We start from the raw sequence: 19,030 nt of genomic DNA on the forward strand, positions 1-19,030 counted from the left end.
ATGAGAGACTGGACTATATGACAAATATGGAAAACAATCTCTTGATTCATACCTTGGATGATGAAATTCTCTTTTTTTCATGTGTACGCACACAAAAATAACCATATATAGGATTACAGACACAAGGCATTTTGTGAAACTGTCTTGAAAAAGGAGTGATTAGCATATTTAAGAAGAAAAAGAAGTCCATTTTAGAGGCTGAGACTGTCATTCTGGGGACATTCTACCAACATTTACTTTCACTTTCGACTTGGTGTTTGATTGGGTTCAGCGACATATGGCTCTTTTACATCAAATCGTCGAAAATCAGTGTCGATGAAAGAGCCCCCTACTGGTTCTCCTCCAGCTGCCAGCAGTAGTGCAGATAAACAGCACTTGAGCAAGCAAAGATCATGTCCAACTGCTAGTTAAGCACACCTGTGCATGAAGTTGAAATCATTCAGGGGAAAAAGGAGCAGTCATCTATTTTGAGTATTCAGCAAGGGAAACCACAAGACCCCCGTATATAGCACACATACACAAGCAGTTTTTGCTTATTATCACACCGTTGTTGTTTCATCACCACAGAAAACTTTAGGTAGCTTGAGGATCTGGCTTGTGAGAACTTTGTTGCCACAGTGACATAAGTAATACTTGGCCTCATGTTTGTGGAAGAAGAGGCAGAGATGAAAAACAAGAGGAAACCACAGTGGAAAAAAATGGGATCTGCAGGTATGCTGAGCAGTCAATCAGACTGATCTCACTCACTGACAGACACAACGGTGACTTGACCCGCTGAATCGAGGTGTCAAATACACCTAAAAGACATGAGAGACAGGCGTTTACATATGCTTCAGATGTTTCTTTCAGCTGATTGTCGGCTTGGTATGTCAGTCTTAAACCACATGGGTAGATTTATGCGTAAAAATATGATTAATTAGGGTTAGCATAACTTTATGGCTTGCCCTAAAATAGATCCTATCTTCAATAGTTTTGTTAGGAATATTCATCTAATTGCCCTGATGATGAGACTCACCCACCCTAAAAAAGTGGTGTAGGTCTGATCTTCTAGATGAAACATTTTATTCTAAAAGTTGTGGTGACAGAAAAAAAGTAGCCAATAATTTGTTTCCTTTTGCAACTGTACAGTTTTATTTTGTGGCTATTTATTGATTTCAGCTAGAAAGTCATCCAGCTTTTCCACCAGTGCTTCAATAACTGGTGGCCCAGAGATTAATCTTTTTGGTCTTTTTGTTCTTTGCTATGTCATGTTTGCCATGCTTCTGCATTGCTGCTTCAGCTTTTTTAACTTTACTCATTGGCTCTTATCTTAGCAGAGAAAAGTGATTTAGGTTGTTTTGCCTGTGAGTCATTGCTTGAAACATAAGAGATGGAGCATGTGCAAAGAAAGAACCCATTATATTTTGTTACACGTGAATTTAATAAAAATGGCAATACGTGACATTATCCGTTAGATTAGATTGATTTTTGTTAGATTGTACAGCGGAGTTCTGCTAAATCTTGAATGTGGATTTACTAATACAGCCTTTTTAGTCCAACTTTGATTAGGAATAAATTAGTCTTTGTTGGTACACTCGTTTTAGTGGCATCTGTCTGAGTGTGTTAAGTTGTTGTCAGTTGAATCTCCCATCGCTCATACATCAAAGGAGGTTCAATGCAGGCCAGTTCACGACAGCTTCTCTGAAGGGATACAAACAGAAGCTGCTTAACCCCAAGCCCATACAACCATACTGGCTAAACAAATCATAAAAATAGGTATGAGAGCCTAGCGTTTTATGAAGCTGCCATAAAGAGATTTGGTCCTTTTATGATTCCCTCTCACAGAGAGTTCCTGCTTGTTAACAAAAATGAGTTAAGATGTCTCAAGGTGGATTCTGTTACTCAGGGTGTCAGATTATGAGCAGCAGGGGTCATTGACAAGGTGTAGGCAAGAGGTGCAGTGTAGTCTGGGTTCTAATCAGACTTGTCCTTCTGTGCAGCGTTTGACAATTCCCATCAGCACCGGCTCTAGCTCCTCATCTGGGCTCATTCAGACTCTCAGCTCCAAATCAGACTGTCTTCCATACTCTGCTGACACAGACGGGTTCATTAGCTCCTACAGGCATGTTATTCCCACTGCTGCAGCTACACACGTGCGAGCCAGAAGTATGTACAAAGTACATGAGTGTGCATGCTGTATGTTATCTCTCACATTTTTTTTTTATCTCTCACAATTTTAATGTTGTTTGGCGTTCTGCTGCTTCTCTGCAGGATTCACTGTTTCCCTCTAGTCACATGAATTGATTTTAGAGGGTGCTGACAGGATAAATGTGTACTCTTTTCCTTGCCTGTTTGGATTACAGCTCAAACGACACATCACTTTCCTCAGATGCTGTACAAAAATGATGCGGGAGGGGAATATACATTTTCAGTCTAATTATCTATCGTGAGTGTGCCAAAGTCCAACACTAAATCAGCATAACAGTCTTTATTTCAATTGAGGGACAGCATAAAAGTTCTTTATACAATTTTGGTTGTCAAAGGCCAAATGGGAGAAAAGAATTGATGGCGCTGAGAAGGAATTACACTGACAATATATGTATAAATGTATAAATATCTCTCTCTCCATGTAGTCAACTCAGGATTTATTGGCACTTTCTCTCTGAATCGCCATCAAATATCTAGCTGACATAGATCTGTGTTCATCCAAAGCCACTATTCACAGTGAGATATGGGGTGATGGAACCTCAGATCAGCTTCCTTGTTCCTTCTAAGCAATAACGTTGATCAGTAACTGCAGTTTCCTGGATTAGTAAAGTCTGAATGAATGGACAAACCGGGAAGGACATAAGTTGCTGTGGAACTGATTGCTATCAACTTCGATTTGACTCAAACTGTGCACTTCCTGTTTTGGCTAAATCTAGATATCTGCGGCAAATCAACTTGAGATTATCCGATATTAAATGGGAAAGATATCCACTGTGGGTGCAAATACAGTCATCCTTCCTAAACTGAAATATACAAATTTAAACTTGCAAGCTAACAAATAGATATTTGCGTACCAACTTGATGAGAGATTTTTTTGTATGCAAACACATTTTTTTTGCAGATATTATCAAGACAGATTAGAAAGAGCTGATTGAGGAGAAGAATGTCTGAGCAACATCTTTGCATATATGAAGTGACTCAGACAGACAGGTGGTTACTGCGGTCGGCATAGGTAGTGTAGTAGCCTGCTAACGGGGTGTGATTGAAGCTTTCCTGCTGTTTGTTGTGTTCCAATTGTTCATTTTCGTCAGAGGGGAGTTATTACCACGGTCTTTGTAGCCTGAGGTGAAATGGCACAGACTTGAAGCAGCCATGGCTCATTACAGAGATACAATCAGTGTTCTCACTTTAATGAAACCAAGTGATGAGGAGTTCATGTTGAAGCATATTGCTCATCTCTAAGATGTAAATTTGTACAGCCGGTACTTTCAGATCATTGTGGATTAGATTGACACTTCGATCTTTTAAATATTGTTTTGCAACTTAATGACTACCACCAGTCACTGGAGGTGTTTTAATTGAAACTCTTTCATGTAAGCAAGTAGATGAAGCTCAGAAACTCCACTCCACTCCACTGTCACTGGTTTTCGATTGTAAAGTATCATTATCTGGAAACTAGAAGTCTTGCAGCAAAGGTGTTGCATTTTCAGGAAAGTGATCAGGATCTCTTCATTGAACTCTTCTTATGTCCATTCTCCACCTCTCTACCAAATTTCATTATTCAGTCCAGAGGTTTTTGGGCACAGACTGACAATCAATTGTTTTAGGATAACGCAGCAAAACTTATGCAGTAAAGAGATTCTCGTACCCTTCTGACACATTTTTCTTGGCCTAAATGGACACCCCAACCATTTCATACATGAATTTCACACAACTTATCATGGGGATGCATTCTGTAGCGCTGGAGAGTTTTCGAAAGTCTGAAGCTTTATCTCTCACAGAAACAACAGAAAATGTCAGGGTGCACATTGGAATAGGGGATTGTCTCTGCCACACTTATTCCCAATCCTGGAAATATTCTTTCTTGCTCAGGGGCATGATGGGGTATCGTTGATAGAGCATGCAAAAAATAGGCAATATGGAAAAAGTATGCTGTTGTTGAAATTTGTCTGACAATCTTGGTATTAGCCCAAAATTTTCATTTGAGTTTTCATGTTGTCAAATTATAGAGTATTACTCCGGTCGCATGATCAAATTATCACTGGCATACACACCCACTCCCTATGAATTCTTTTGACAGTAACAGTAGACAGTAGACAAGGGCTAAACCTAACATCACACAGAACTGGTTTAAGGGAACTGGCAGGTTGAAGTTCACACAATATCTGATCCAAATGACATGCTTCCTCAAATAAGTGTGTAATGATAGATTCAGGCCTGCCGTGCGTGTATGAAAATGGCTTGATGATGTCATCAGTCATTTTTCTTTCTTTCAATTTTTTCTTTTTACAAATAACCTGCATTTCAAACCAAGTCTAAAAAGACTAAAGGTGATTCAGTTTATGAATCCGCTTAATACTGATTCTTACCACATTTGCCTGGATATAAAAGAGAAAAATAATAATAAAGCTTTAGTTGCCATGGGAGAACACTTTACATATTTACAGAGAAAAGCATACATCAGAGGTACTGATTCAGAAGTATATCAATTGTTTTTAATCAGATTATTGAAGTGACATAAATTTGAATCTTACAATCAACTTGTTTGACCCAGCTTTATTCGGGTTCTTGGTGTTGCACAAGCAAAGTGTTGGTAGCACCATTGCCAATAGCTGTTTTTTTTTAGCTTTTGAAAACTTACTGGTGCAAGATCAGGCTCTGGCACCAGACCTCGTAGTGTAACGGTATGGCATCATGTATATGTAAAATAACACTTCCAAAGCAACACTCAAGAACTTTGCAAACCTTACCTTACTTGCTTCTGACCCGTCTTGAAGTATGTTGACTTTTGTTACGCATATTGCCAAGCCTGAAACTGCCCTCGAGCGCTTGGGGGCCGAGGTACCGCAGTTCACAACTTTGATTGGCAGCCTCGAAACACACTGTTTTCCTTTTAGGTTACTTGATATTTTTTTATGGCTGTACATTTGCAGAGCAAATGTTTTTATGACAGTGGTGTTATATCCCCTAAATGTATGGGGGGGGAGCCAAAGAGCAAAAAATCTGCCAAATTCTCCAGCGTTACTCAGCAGAATGGCCCTCAAACTTTCGGGATATAAAAGAGGTGCCAATACCAACAAAACTTCACAGTTTCTCTCTTTTTTTTTTTGGTCATAACACTAAGTAAAGATATCTTTATAGCACAGAGATATGAGGATATCAACAACCTGTTCTGTTAAGTTGCATATTCGATGTAACTTCAAGTGGTGTTACTTTCATGTAGTGTTACTTTCTCAGGTAAATTGAAATAATCCTCATGAATGGCCCTTAGAATTTCAGACTGGCAGCCACACATTTCTCTGAGAGATTTGAAAAATATGTCTAAGGCTCAAATCAGACAAAACAACTAGATTAAATGTAATGACTAGACATTGACTCGCCATAAACTCTCATCACAGATATGTCTAAAAGTATTAACACGTGTAATGTCATTATCCCCCGAGTCCCTCCTTTCTCCATCACCATTGCTTAAGATTGTGATGGTGTTGCACTGCATGACGGCCAGTGCTGACTCACCTGGTGGAGTATCGCACTAACACCAGCCCCTCGCTCTCCAGTCACTCACCTCCTTCCCCTCCCACAGAGTTCACCCTGCCCTGCAGTTCAAAGTGGTTTTGGCTGTCTAGCCTTGGCGTTTAATGTTTAAGTATTGGGAGCGGCTTGAGAGTGCAAATAAAATGCCTTTACAGACTCCAGGGCATGCTGAGGGCTGTGATTCTAGATACTGTATTGTGAAATTTCCATTGAACCTGACAGATTAGCCTCAGGGCACCTGAATCAGTTCAATTCTGAATCTGTACTTCAACATAATGCTTGCTGCGTGCGGCTTAGATAAACCATTTTGAGAAAGACTATTCAAACTTTATTACTTTGACAAAAGAGTACACATGTTCCTGGGATAGATGGCAACGTGTCTGTGCTATAAACTGTTTGTCAAAGGTCCAAAACAGGATAAAGGTTTGAATGTGGACCCCACCTGCATGAAAACAACCACAAAGAATTGTGGTAGGGCCGGCTTTCTCTTTGGCTGAAAGAAAGGAAACCCTATTTGCAGCAAAGGGGAACAACACAGAAGCCTGACACTACTTATATGTTTGTGCGTGATTTATTCCGTAGTCCTAATCCGTCTAACAATGTTACAAAACATTCAGACAGGAGGAGGCTTTAAAGCGGTAATTGGGGGGACTTACACTGGTTAAACTTGCATCCCACTCGTGCTTGATCGAGACTGTGGCACAAGAAATCAAACGTGGGTGTGGATTTAGTCTTATTCTAAGTATATCTATTAATTCCATTGAGTGACAGGCTAGAGAAGGAGCATTTTAATGGAAGTCAGTGCTTAGAGATTAGGATGTGTCAGAAGAGGTAGAAGTGCATGCAAGGTCTTTAGGTTTAGGGGGCTTCGAGGTTTGATGGGACAAAGAGGGAAGCAGAAACTGATGACTCATTGGCCAGTTTCACGCCTCATACTGGATTAGCCATCACATGCAACAGGCTGCTTAATATGAATTGTGTAAGGGGCCTCAATCCCTCAAGAATTATTTCATAAACTGAATTTCTATTTTGCTGTGTCACAATCATATGCAAACCTGAGGTAACTGTTCATAAAAGAGTAAGGAAATAACAAATAAGGGCATAAATACTGGAAGCTGCTGATTGTTTCAGTGCTGTTTTTCTCACTTTGCACTATTAAATATAAATTCCAAAATGCCAAATTTACCCTATCAAAAACGATCTGTAGTGATTTCCTTTCCTTTTAGCTTCAAACTCCGCCCATTTGGCGTTGGCATAGGCCAAAACCAAACACTGAAGTGTGATGTTTGCAAATACTCTTTGCCCCAGGACTGGATGAGAGATGGTTGGTTTCCTCTGCGGGAGAAACTCAAGTTCAAACCCATCAGCGCCACTTGCTCTTTAGGCTGCATTATTCATTACAATTTCTGCATTATTCATTTCCCCCGGCATCACATTTTGTCACTTGGTTAATTCACGAAGAACCCTGTTTGGTCTCTGTATTTTTTCCACTTATCATCAATATGTTTCCATGTATCCTTCATGGGGTCTCTGAAGATTCTTGCTGTCTCCTCTTTCCATCTCTGTGGGTTTGAGGCAGTCATGTGGCATGCCAGTGACACCTGAACTAATACTCTGACCCGGGGCCAAACAGTGCCTCTGGTGTCCCTCAGGGCACCATAGCCACTGTCGGCTCTATGTTTGAGTAGCACCTCTGTAGAGGCAGCCTCTCAAATGTCTATAAGGAAGACATTTTAAGAATCCTCACGTTCAACAGCAAAAACAGGCAGACTAAAGGGGTTTGCAGAGTGACAGCCATCGCAGGAAGTAAATATTCTTGCTAAGGGTTAAAAAGCAGCGTGCCAGGTGCACAACTATCTTTTGGCCAAGAACTGATGCTCATGGTCTCAGTGAGCGGCAGGTAGTCTCACCTTCTCTGGTTGCCACAAGCCTGGCACAGGCTTGAACAACACCAGACTGGAGGTCAGCCAGAGTGAGGTTTAATGAGACTGAAGCCACAGCAAAGGCTCCCGTATCTGTCCTCACCTCACGGCATATGTGGCACACTGTCTGCGTGATGAGAGCTAAAGTTGCCCCCAAAACAGCCCTCTGCCTGTAATTACTCTTTGTTATCAGACAAATAATTTTCCGCGCTGCACATTTCAAACATCTGTTGGGTTTTTTTTGTCTGAACTCATATATCTTGAATATGAACAGGGGATGTTTTAGGTCTAATGGTGCCAAGCACTTTGGAAAAAAAACAAAAATTTCTCAATTGAATTTAATCAAAGGCACAAACAGCATGTGCGTGTGGTGGGTTAAAACAGGAGAGTGGTTAGAATGAATGACAGTGTTATGTGAGTGCACACCTGCTCTACTCCTTTAAAGTATAAGAAAAAGTTTAGGTTATGTGCATTGTATACAACCATGAGCCAGTCAATAATGTGGTAGCAGAATTGCTTACTGTGTTGGAAGATAATTGGTTGTGGCTCAAAATACTCATAAGAAGTCCAATTTACACATAGAATAGGCAAATTCCAGAAATAAATTACTTTAGATGTGTCGCGTATGGAATAGAAATGCTTTTTTATTCCTTCTGTATCATTGTACTGCACGTCTGTCCCGTTTCTGAAATGCGTAAAAATCGTGCACTGGGCGCACTGTGCGCGCACTGCAAATATATTTGCGCAGCTTTGTTTTGTAATCTCTTAAGAGGTTTAGTGTAGTCTGAAGAGTATCACATCAAAATGTAAATTCCAATATGTTTGCTCAGACTTCTTTAAACTTTGAATCACCCAAATGATACCAAATGTATCCAAGTGAATGTCTTTTTTGCCCGTTTACGCACTTGGGCATGCACGTGCTTCAACAAAGAAGAAAAGAGGAATTTTTGTCAAGCTACACGTTTCTACAGTAAGTAAATAATCCATTCTGTCCTATCTTTTTAAAAATGTAATTTTTTTAAAAATTCTTTTTGTCTGGACTTTGGGTCACTGCAAAAGCACTCAGCCCAGGTGTGCGCAGTGCGCGTCCACGAGCAGTTCTGTTCTCCTTGGAAAAGCAGTCTGTGCGGAGAGTGGCTCAGACGCACATTGAAATCACTTCAACTAACTACACTGCTTCAGATTTGAGCTCAGCTCTGTGTAAGTTGTCCTGTCTATGCTTCCTCTCCTCTGAAAGCTGGAAAACGGGAGGGTGAAAAAAGACGGTTTATAATTGATGTTTTCCCATGGAGGAGCCCCTCCTCCTCGCAACGGAGGCGCAACCTCAGGTGGGAGAAATCTTTTAAGATTTTTTTGTGGGATAACATCAGGAGGGTTTGTCTAGGCGAGCCAATCAAGTCCCTCCCCTGCTATATAGATCGGTGCTATAATACAAAGCGGTAAAAGCGGTCGGCTCACACAAGCGGCTGCAGCTCGTCTAGAGATCCCGTGGCTTATAATTCCTTTACTACTTTTTTTAAACCCTCCTTCGATGTGCCCCGTTTTTAGCATTTGTCTGAGGCGTTCATTTCCGCACCTGCCGCGGTAGAGACCAGGCGAAGGCGAAGTAGAAGAGGAGACAAGGACATTGTGAGAGCCGGGAGAGGCAGACGGTTGAGATAGCAGCGGTGACTCGTTAGAGATCTTAAAGGACAAAAAAGAAAATGCTGCTCTGGACCAAAATCGTTTTGGTCGGTCTCATATGCTTGTCCTTGGTGTCCTCTGGGATGGGATGCGGACCGGGCAGGGGCTACGGCAGGAGAAGACACCCGAAGAAGCTGACACCTCTTGCGTACAAGCAGTTCATCCCCAACGTGGCGGAGAAGACCCTCGGGGCAAGCGGCAGATACGAAGGCAAGATCACAAGAAACTCCGAGCGATTTAAAGAACTGACTCCCAATTATAACACAGACATCATATTCAAGGATGAGGAGAACACCGGTGCCGACAGGCTAATGACTCAGGTAAGGAGACAGAATAACCTTTTTTTCTTCCCTACTGCTCGTCTCCTAACGCACCATCACTGCGCACTGCAACAACCTCCTTGTCAGACTGATTGCGCACCTTAAGTGAAGTCTGTTTTACCCGCTGCTGAACTCTTCACACTGAGCCTTTTAACTTGACTCTAAAGGCAGATGCACTTTATGCACCAGCATGGGAGTTTTCGAACGCTGCAGGCTGGAGGCGAATATAGAAATTCAGCTGGAGAAGTGATGTGCAGGCGGACAGTCAGGACACTCGGCCTTCATGGTTGTGACAGTGTATTTAAAATATTTATGTGCCCCTCTCCTCATATCTATATTTGTATCTGCATGGGGCTCGATTTGTTGCTTCAACATGCGTGCATTCGTGTTAGCTTACATCTCATTGAGACTGTAAGTATTTGGTGCCTATTTGAGGTTTACCTTGCAGCTTGTTTAAGCGCATTTTTCTTAATTCCAGCTCTGGGAGCTGGCGATGTGCACCGCTTCAAACAACCGGGCTTATTCAGGCATGGCGTGGCTCATTCAGACATTTTCTTGCCCAGGCTGCTGTAATTCAGTCTGCGCGTGGGGTGCATCTGTGCATGAAAGCTGTCACATTTCTTTGAAGACTTCATAAATGGGGTGGGACCTGGTTAATTACAAGAGAAAGGCGCACAAGGACCGATGGTGTGTCCTACGGGGCACTTGCATTAAGGATGGCATCTTTTTCTGTTGTATCCTCTTGCAGCTACCTTGATTCAGTTCAGTGCAAATAAGACGAGGCTCACAATACAACGGAGAGTTGCCTTGATTTCTCTCCAGGCTGCAGGATGCCGCGTCTCTTCAGCATGACTTTTAGCACTCAGATCCTGGTGAATTATTCAAGGCGCTTGGGTGATATTGGCTCACTAAGAATAAAATGCCCGTGGCGATGGTGGTGGTGCTGGTGGTGATGAAGCCGGGCGCGCGCCGGAGCCCCTGAACCCATAACTCGCACCATGCATGAAATTAAATATTCACCGTGCGTGCGGTCTTCGCCCTCCCGTCTCAGACCTCCATATCTCCTCCGTCAGACACCTATAGGTTCTCAAACACGGGGATTCATGAAATGACTGGCCTGTCAAGATGCTTTCCAAAGTAGGGATTCAGGGAGCCCCGAAGAAGATTTTGGAGGTTCCTCACCTCTGGGGGGAGGAGAAACAGACTCATTTAAGTGTTATTTTCAAGATATAGAGAGACATCTACTTTAGTTAGAGACTAACTCAAAGATATTCCACCTGCCACAGGAGTAGATCTGAATCAAAACATACCAAAAGGGGGGAGATCCTCTGAAAACATATGATTGAAAGGTGCATCTGAGGCTTATGTGTTCACCTTGGTGCGTTTTTCTTCGTACAGATTCATTTTGAAGATATTTTGTGGCTTTTGATTCAACACCAGTTTCTCACACAGAATCTGCGAGTTTATAGGAAACACCAACTTATAATTTAAAGTGTACGTGGAGGGGCTTTTGGGTGCCCCTGTCTTGGCCCGGGACACAACTTAAGTTCACACTAAGTTACAGGTCACTCTGAATGTGCATGACGTTGCAAAGCCACCAAATTAAAGCACGTAAACCCATGTGCCGCTTCAAGTGACATAAGAATTATCACATGGGGATTTACGCTGTGCCAACGTTGTTTATTCTGTTCCGCGGCTTTGTGCAGGAATCCAGTGGGTTTTTACGCACTGAATTTTACGCACGAACATGAAGGACTTCTCCCGTTATCTTGCGTTTTAGGAAACAGATGTTGTACACGGAACAAAGCACGTGCTTTCAGTAGCTCCGTCAGGTGTGCGCAATAAATCAATTAATGAATCAATCCACTCAAGTCTGGCCAGGACTATAATCTTGAAGGAGGAGCGCTGATTCACTACTGAGGCACAACTCACTCCCACAGACTTTCACCGACTTTTACAAACAGTTTGTTGCCACTTTCACCAGGTTACACCTCCACACATTATGTCATGATGTGTAGTTTTATTTGTCTCACAGTAAGCAGACATGTAATTTATGGGTCATGTACGTTTTTTGTCATGAAGTTTCCCTTGTTTTCAGGACTTTTCTACAGAAGACTGAAGCATAGGGAAAATAGCTTAATCTCAGAAAGTGCTTGATTAGACTTTTTCATTCAAATAAACTAGATCTCTGTCAGGCATGCTGTCACATTCTACTTCCAGGGAAATAAGCCCGTGGTGCCTGATTAAAGGGCTCTTAAAAGTGATTTTTTTTTCGCTGTGTAGCGGCGTTAGGATTCTGCAGCCAGTCTCTGCACACATTGCAAACGAGTCGGAAAAGAGATGAGCTGGCGGCTTGTTTGGCCTGACAGGTAGCTGATAAGTGTTTCCTCTAACCAAATCATTTGTGAAAAGATTAAGAGGCAGGCTGTTCAACAACTTTACCCCGAGCACAAAGCGCCAGTCCAAGGCACCCTGCTGAGCTTCATGGTGGCTGAGCAGAATTTGGCTTGATTTGCGGCACACGACCTAATGAATTAATAAATAGGTGAATCTTTACGGCTCTTGACTCCGACAGTCCCATTCTGTGTGTTGATTTTTTTGTAACTGTTTTTATTCACATTCTACAAGTGTGTTGCCCTCATAAAACGGCGACTGATATATGAGGAACCTTTTTTTCTGCTGTTGGAGTTTGTAGTTCTATGTGAACATTCTTGCGTTAAAAGCTCGGGCTGTCCACGGGAAAAGGACAGTGGGTCACACATAAACGCTCCTCTGTGCGCCCACACAGTCCTTGGATATTTCACAGGTCTGTCAGTCAGCAGCCAAAACACCTCTACTTAAGGAGGCATGTCACGTTTCCAGGACTTTGCAGGAGGAGAATAATGAAAGTTTCCCTCTGCTTTTGGACTGAAAAGACTCTTTGTGATGTTTTATTTGACATATTGGTTAGGCGTCGAGAATAGTTGTCTTGGAGAAGGCCAAGCATCTTCATTGAGAGCAAAGAGGCTAAGGGGGGGGGGGCTCTTATTTGTGACACAAACTCCAGATATTTTAAGGAGGATCATCTTCTTCATCATCATCATCATTCCCTGCGTATCAATTATTTATTCAAAGAAAACAGACAAGTTTCAACTAACAAAGCTCCCGCTCATTCCATTGCCTAATAGGAGCTCATGAATTTATAATGTATTAATGTTGTTTTTAAGAAAACACTTTTCGGTAGAAAGGGAAGCTGCTCGCACCTTCCCGAGACCAAAGACCCACATGTTATAGGCCAGTGAAGCGAATGCAGTGCCTTATCAATATTTCATGAGCAGCTTTCTTACCCGAGATGTGCCCTCTGACGCTGCTGCTCACACAGAGAAATGCAAGCTCAGAACCAGAGCTGCAGTTCACTTCCAGTGTTTCACCTCAGCTGGGAGGAATCAGGGGTGTCAGATGGGGATGAAGGGATGTGGGTGAGGCCTCAGTGGGTCCTAATACAATATTTGATTGTTATTATTTCAGAGAACATGAAAGTATATCTTAAAAAAAGGGAGAACAGACAGAAAAAACGTTAGCTGAGTGGCACAAGAGGTCTGTCTTCTTTATTTCTCGCACTTGAAAATCGTATTTGGGCGATCTCTAACTGTCTTGGCAACAAAACTGTGTCAGTATGAGAATAGGTTTGGCTGGCAAATGTAACTTAGACTTGTCCACACTTTAATGCCTCACACTGATCCATTTCTCCCTCCCGCAGAGATGCAAAGACAAGCTGAACTCGCTGGCCATCTCAGTGATGAACCAGTGGCCCGGGGTGAAGCTGCGGGTCACTGAGGGCTGGGATGAGGACGGACACCACTTTGAGGAGTCCCTTCACTACGAGGGCAGGGCCGTGGACATCACCACTTCAGACAGAGACAAGAGCAAATACGGCACTCTGTCCAGGCTGGCGGTGGAAGCCGGTTTTGACTGGGTCTATTATGAGTCCAAAGCCCACATCCACTGCTCTGTGAAAGCAGGTATGGTTGCCATGCGCGCAATGCCGAGAAAAATAAGCACATGTATCCTCAACAAGAAGCAGGTGCAGTTCAGCCAGAATGCAATCATATTTCATCTGGCTCCATCAGCTGTTAAAAAGAGTTGATTCCATGAATTCGTCTAAAAACGTCAGAAATTAATAAGTGGGACATGGAAAAGCTCTTGCAAAAATATGCTTTAGTGTGTGTTAATCTAAGGAAAACGACTGCTTAAATTAATCTTAAGAATGAGTCTGATTAATATGAAGAAACTGGAAATAGATGAGTGATGTATAGACACATCCCAGCCTGTAGCGTTGGGAGCACTTTTTCCTATGCAGCCTATTCCTTGATCTTACATCGCCCCACACCGTCTCCTGGTGGGAACCACGACCATCATCTCACAAGGCTGCTCGGGATGACCTAGAAAAGCAAACATTCGCTCTCTGCAGGAAGAAATAAGAAATGACCGACACAATATATAACACTGACTTGGATTTTTGAATGATTTGATCCGGTCACTCGTCAGGAGATTGATAAGGCGTTCGTTTTAAGTCTCCTTTTTTTGTTGGATTTTTTATTTTTTTAACATTTCTTGAACATTTAATTAATCATGGTTGTATGGTTTCTCCACACACCGATTGATGAACCATGGCGCTTTTCTTTGCTCAGACTTTATTGATAAATCCCTTACTTCTCATTCCGCACACACGTTTTGAGATCACAGTATGGGCCTGGCCGACGTGTCATTAGGGGTCATGCGACTTTACCAAAAGGATTTGGCTGAACAATGTTGAATTGGTCGGGCTAAATCTGGTTTTCAGTTGTCACCTTATTTCATGCTCGGGAATCTTAAAAGAAGATTAAAAGCCCCAAATTCTGAGTAGGACCCCCCCTTTTTTTTCAGTGTGCAGGACAGTGTGATCCTGGAGACTGGTATGTGAAGAGCTCCACCAAGGCCAAAATTATTGTCATCAAGACTGACAACAAAGCTGGGAGAGGTGGTAGACAGAGGGGGGAACATTGATGTTGCACAACAGAAAGCATTTAAGAGTCCCGGCCCTCATTTAAATTCAAATCTACAACTCGAGAGGCTTGGAAAAGTGGCTCCACTGGGTAAATAGTAGTTGTGAGTCGCCTATTTGTGTGAATTGTCACATGGAGGTTTCTGCACCTGAGTAAATATGGGAAGAGTAGCTGGGAAAGGCGTAAGTGTTCTTTACCGAGAGTAGCTCGATCCACAAGCTGATTTAGAATAACAATGCCTGCTCTTTATTGGGTTTTTTAATTAAGAATAGATGAGCCGGGGCTTTCAGGTTTTCCCGTCTCAGACAACGTGGGCCAAGCCAATACGCATCTGGCACGAAGGAGTCGACTGGCATCAATATGCAAAATGCATGTGGCCTACCAAGATGTTAAGAGGCAGGAAAAACGCGGAAAAACAAATAAAAAAAGAGGGTTCTTGAATGGGCTTTTGAATAATTATTAACATTTAATGTATCCAAACGCCTGGGATATTACATTTAAAGACCTATAGTGTTTCAATATAACAAATATGATCGCTTTGGGGTGTTTTATGTGTCTTGGACATGGTTTGTACAGAAACGGTTTATTCCCAGTAAAACTTCAATAGAATCTCTTATTTCAACAGAAAACTCAGTGGCAGCAAAGTCAGGCGGGTGCTTCCCGGGCTCCTCCACGGTCACCCTTCAGGATGGAACCAAGAAGGCGGTTAAAGACCTCCGAACCGGCGACAGGGTCCTGGCAGCAGATGAGCACGGAAACCCGACTTACACCGACTTCATCATGTTCTTGGATCGAGACTCGACGACCAGGCGGATGTTCTACGTGATCGAGACCGAGTCTGGCCAGACAGTGACCCTCACCGCCGCGCATCTCGTCTTCATCGGCCGCGACAACTCCACAGAGGAGCGGGCAGAGCCGCGGATGTCGGCGGTTTTCGCCAGCCAAGTCCAACCCGGGCAAAAGGTGTTCGTGTTTGACGCCGAGCGAAGTCGATTGGTGCCTGTGAGCGTGAAACGGATTTATAAGCAAAAGCACGAGGGCTCCTTTGCGCCGGTGACCGCGCAGGGGACCGTGGTAGTGGACCAGGTCCTTGCGTCCTGTTACGCAGTGATAGAGGACCACGACCTGGCGCACTGGGCCCTGGCACCTGTCAGGCTCGCCCACTGGGTGTCCTCGTTCCTTTTCTGCTCTCAGCCTGAGGCCAGTGCACAGAACGACGGAGTGCACTGGTACTCCAAAATCCTTTATCAACTGGGGACATGGCTCTTGGACAGCCACTCGATCCATCCACTCGGGATGTCAGTATACTCGAGTTGAAACCTCCACAACAGGAGCAGAATGAGACTGAAATGTAGGACACGTGAACTATTCAGTAGATTCAAATATAAGATAATAAAAAGTGATAATGATTTAAAAAAAAAGAAAAGAAAAATGAACAAACAAGACAAAGGCCCCAGCGGAGTTGGGATATTTATTTCAGTGACTTTTCCATGATGTGTCCCCTTTCAAAGAATGAATGGAGCCTTAAAAAGTTTTTCTTTGAATAATTTATTCTCATGTGAACTCTGCTGCTGTCACACAAATGGACTCTGAAACGGTGCGAGCAGCACATTGTGCATAATCTATTTTTGTATATCTCAGAGGCAAAAAAAAAGAAAAAAAAAGATTTAAAAAAATCAAAAACAAACAAAACAAACAAAAAACAAACAAAAACAAAAATACCGCAAAGAGAACGAAGATCACGTCGACCGGAGCTGACTTTGACAGGCTGTAATGTTCACATGTGCATATATGTGCGCAACTGACTGTTATATTTTGGGGGAGAACAAACTTCGCGGGGTATCCATAAATTATATTTTTATACACAGAATTGTAAATTAGATTTTGACAGATCGCTACCGAATCACATTTCGTTATTTGAAATAGTGTAAGATATGAGAATATATTTTAATTTAAATACAGTAGCTGGGAAAGTATTGGAAAGCAACATCTTGTACTGCTTGGTTTATTAAGAATGTTATCATTTTGTAAACTGTTGGTTTAAGTTGTCGGAGAGGGACAGATATTCTGCCTCATGTCTGCATTCTCTGCTTTGATTTACCCCCCCACCCCACCCCCGTGCGTTTCTGTGCGTATGTGCGCGTGTGTGTTTGTAATTTCTTTTTTTTTTTTGGTCCTCCTCCCGTTTTCTCCTGAGAAAAAATATCAAAATGCAGATTCTGACAATTCAGTAACAGCTAAAGTAGTACTGAGACAGTTTCGTTGAATAAATTAATGAGTAACTCCTGTAAATGTACTAAAAATGTTATTTTTCTTTGTCATATTTTGTAATAGGGAAATAGTTTTCTATAGAAATGACCTGCGGCAGATGCACAGTTTGGATAGTCTATATAGCCAGACCATACCAGTTAACTTTCATAACAGGGCAATGTGTCAGAAAAGAAAAAAAAATGTCTAGAGTTTATTATTTATATGTTTATTACAAAAAGAGATAAAGAAAATCTTCAAACTTGCAGTTGTTACCTGTCTTTGTCTAAACGAGTTTCACAGCAAACGCCACATTGGGGCATGCTTTTCAACCAAATTCACGCTCTTAAATTCGTGAAATGATGACAAAAATCAGCTAAGTGTGTGCTGATATCTAACCTTTGGCCCAGTCACCCTTTTCTGACAAGCAGAGGGAGAGTTTTGGGTGGCTGCCGTTAACACGAAACAGCTGTTTTACGTGCTAATTGATTTAGCTCGGCCTGCTGGGAGGGCTAGCAAACACTTTTCGCCCTATTTGGTGGCGTTCACAAAAAATGGGACGATATGGCGCTTTGAACTGCCTTTTGCGTGCTTGCGAAATGTTGAGACCCCGTGTCACATTTAACGAGGTCTGCCCTCCGCAAATAACTTCCAACTTGCAGACAAATTAAACAGGAGTGTGTTTGTTGGCCCCGAGTCTGCCTCGCGGTGTCTGCTACTTCATGTCAAATAAAGACTGTAGTTCAAAATCACAGCTCGGTTAGTCTGAGCAAATCGCCATAATCCTCCAGTATTTTCATAGAGACTTATAGTGTGCGTTCAGCACTTAATAGTGAGCTTTCGGTGCCGTGTGTTTGTCTTCTCGAGGGCAGATCTTTGTCAAATTGATTTCCGACGTCGGTGTCTCCCGAGTGCTCGGGAAGTCATTACTCGGTACGAGTGCGACACCTTGTGGATAAATGGTGGTACTGCGAATTTAAAAATCCTGTAAAACAGCTTGTTTTAAATACTTGACACGAAAATTTACTCAATTATTGGAGGAAAAAAGAGCCACACATATCAATTATAGTTTGATACGAAATACTAGGTGATTTAAAGTCGTGTAGTGCCTCCCATTTTGGTTGTTATAACAGCAAACAATGAATGTATGTGGAGAAATAGTCTAAATATGAATGAAAACAAACGTCATAAAGGGAACTTTTAGTAAGACCACAATGAAAACACAGGGATCATAAACAGTCTTGCTTAACTCACTTATCACAGGTAAAAGGGGCCACTGAGTTTCTGAGAACTGTTGCAACACGAGCAGGAATTCCATTTTCTTCTCCCACATTGTGTTTTGCTGTTGATATTGTGAGGTGGAAACTTCAGGGAGGGACAAAGCAGCCCATCTCTCCCAGCGCTGTGACCTTGGGTCCCTGTCAGATACAAAAGCGTCCGTGCAGGGCAGCATTCCTCAGAGCAGGTAAACAGAGCCTCCTCTAATCCCTCTGGGGGCCCTCAGTCTGCTGGAGCTCAACAACGGCTTTTACAAATGTTGACATTTGCAAACATGAACAGTCTGGCATTCTGGAAAACAAAACTCACAGTTTCTAAGGGAGCTCTGCAAACGGCAGAGCTTGTTCTGTCCAGGAAGCATTTGACCGTGTGGGGCAGCCTGCAGGTGGTACGTTGGAGGGAAATTAAAACCTACGAGGTCCTCAACACACCAGTACATATTCATCATCACTTATCTGAAGGAGACGGCTGAGCTTTGCAGGACAGGTCGATTAGAAATGAAGAGATTTGTGAGATGATCTCACAGCGAAAAGCTGAAATACTGACAGGTCTTGAGTAATAGAAGCGGATACAAACGCCCAGGTTTGACAACTGAGACAACGTTATCTGAATCTGCTGATATTTTAGGTATTTCTCCCAGTCCCCCCCTCATTTACTCATCATATACTCCATATTCAAAAATCTCCGCTTTAGCCTCTTACCAATGCCATGAAAAAAGGAAAAGAAAAAAACCCGATCAACCGTAAGAGTTTCAACAGTCTTAGTTATGTTGTTTGCTGAGTGACTCCAGTGTTTTGAGTTAATTGTGGGTTTACAGAGCATTATGCAAATCTTT

General features: G+C 42.5%; 1 protein-coding gene across 1 annotated transcript; it reads left to right on the forward strand.

Annotated features, from left to right (window-relative positions):
• Nucleotides 1–9,069: 9,069 nt before the first annotated feature.
• shha (sonic hedgehog signaling molecule a) lies at nucleotides 9,070–17,183 on the forward strand. Its single transcript, XM_072378962.1, has 3 exons — nucleotides 9,070–9,646; nucleotides 13,386–13,647; nucleotides 15,296–17,183. The coding sequence occupies exons 1-3, from the start codon at nucleotides 9,347–9,349 to the stop codon at nucleotides 15,985–15,987; spliced, it is 1,254 nt and encodes a 417-aa protein (XP_072235063.1). The 5' UTR covers nucleotides 9,070–9,346; the 3' UTR covers nucleotides 15,988–17,183.
• Nucleotides 17,184–19,030: the final 1,847 nt, after the last annotated feature.

Source organism: Leuresthes tenuis, unplaced genomic scaffold, assembly GCF_036924035.1.
Source record: "Leuresthes tenuis unplaced genomic scaffold, fLeuTen1.0.hap1 SCAF_24, whole genome shotgun sequence".
In the NCBI taxonomy this organism is placed as follows: Eukaryota; Metazoa; Chordata; class Actinopteri; order Atheriniformes; family Atherinopsidae; genus Leuresthes; species Leuresthes tenuis.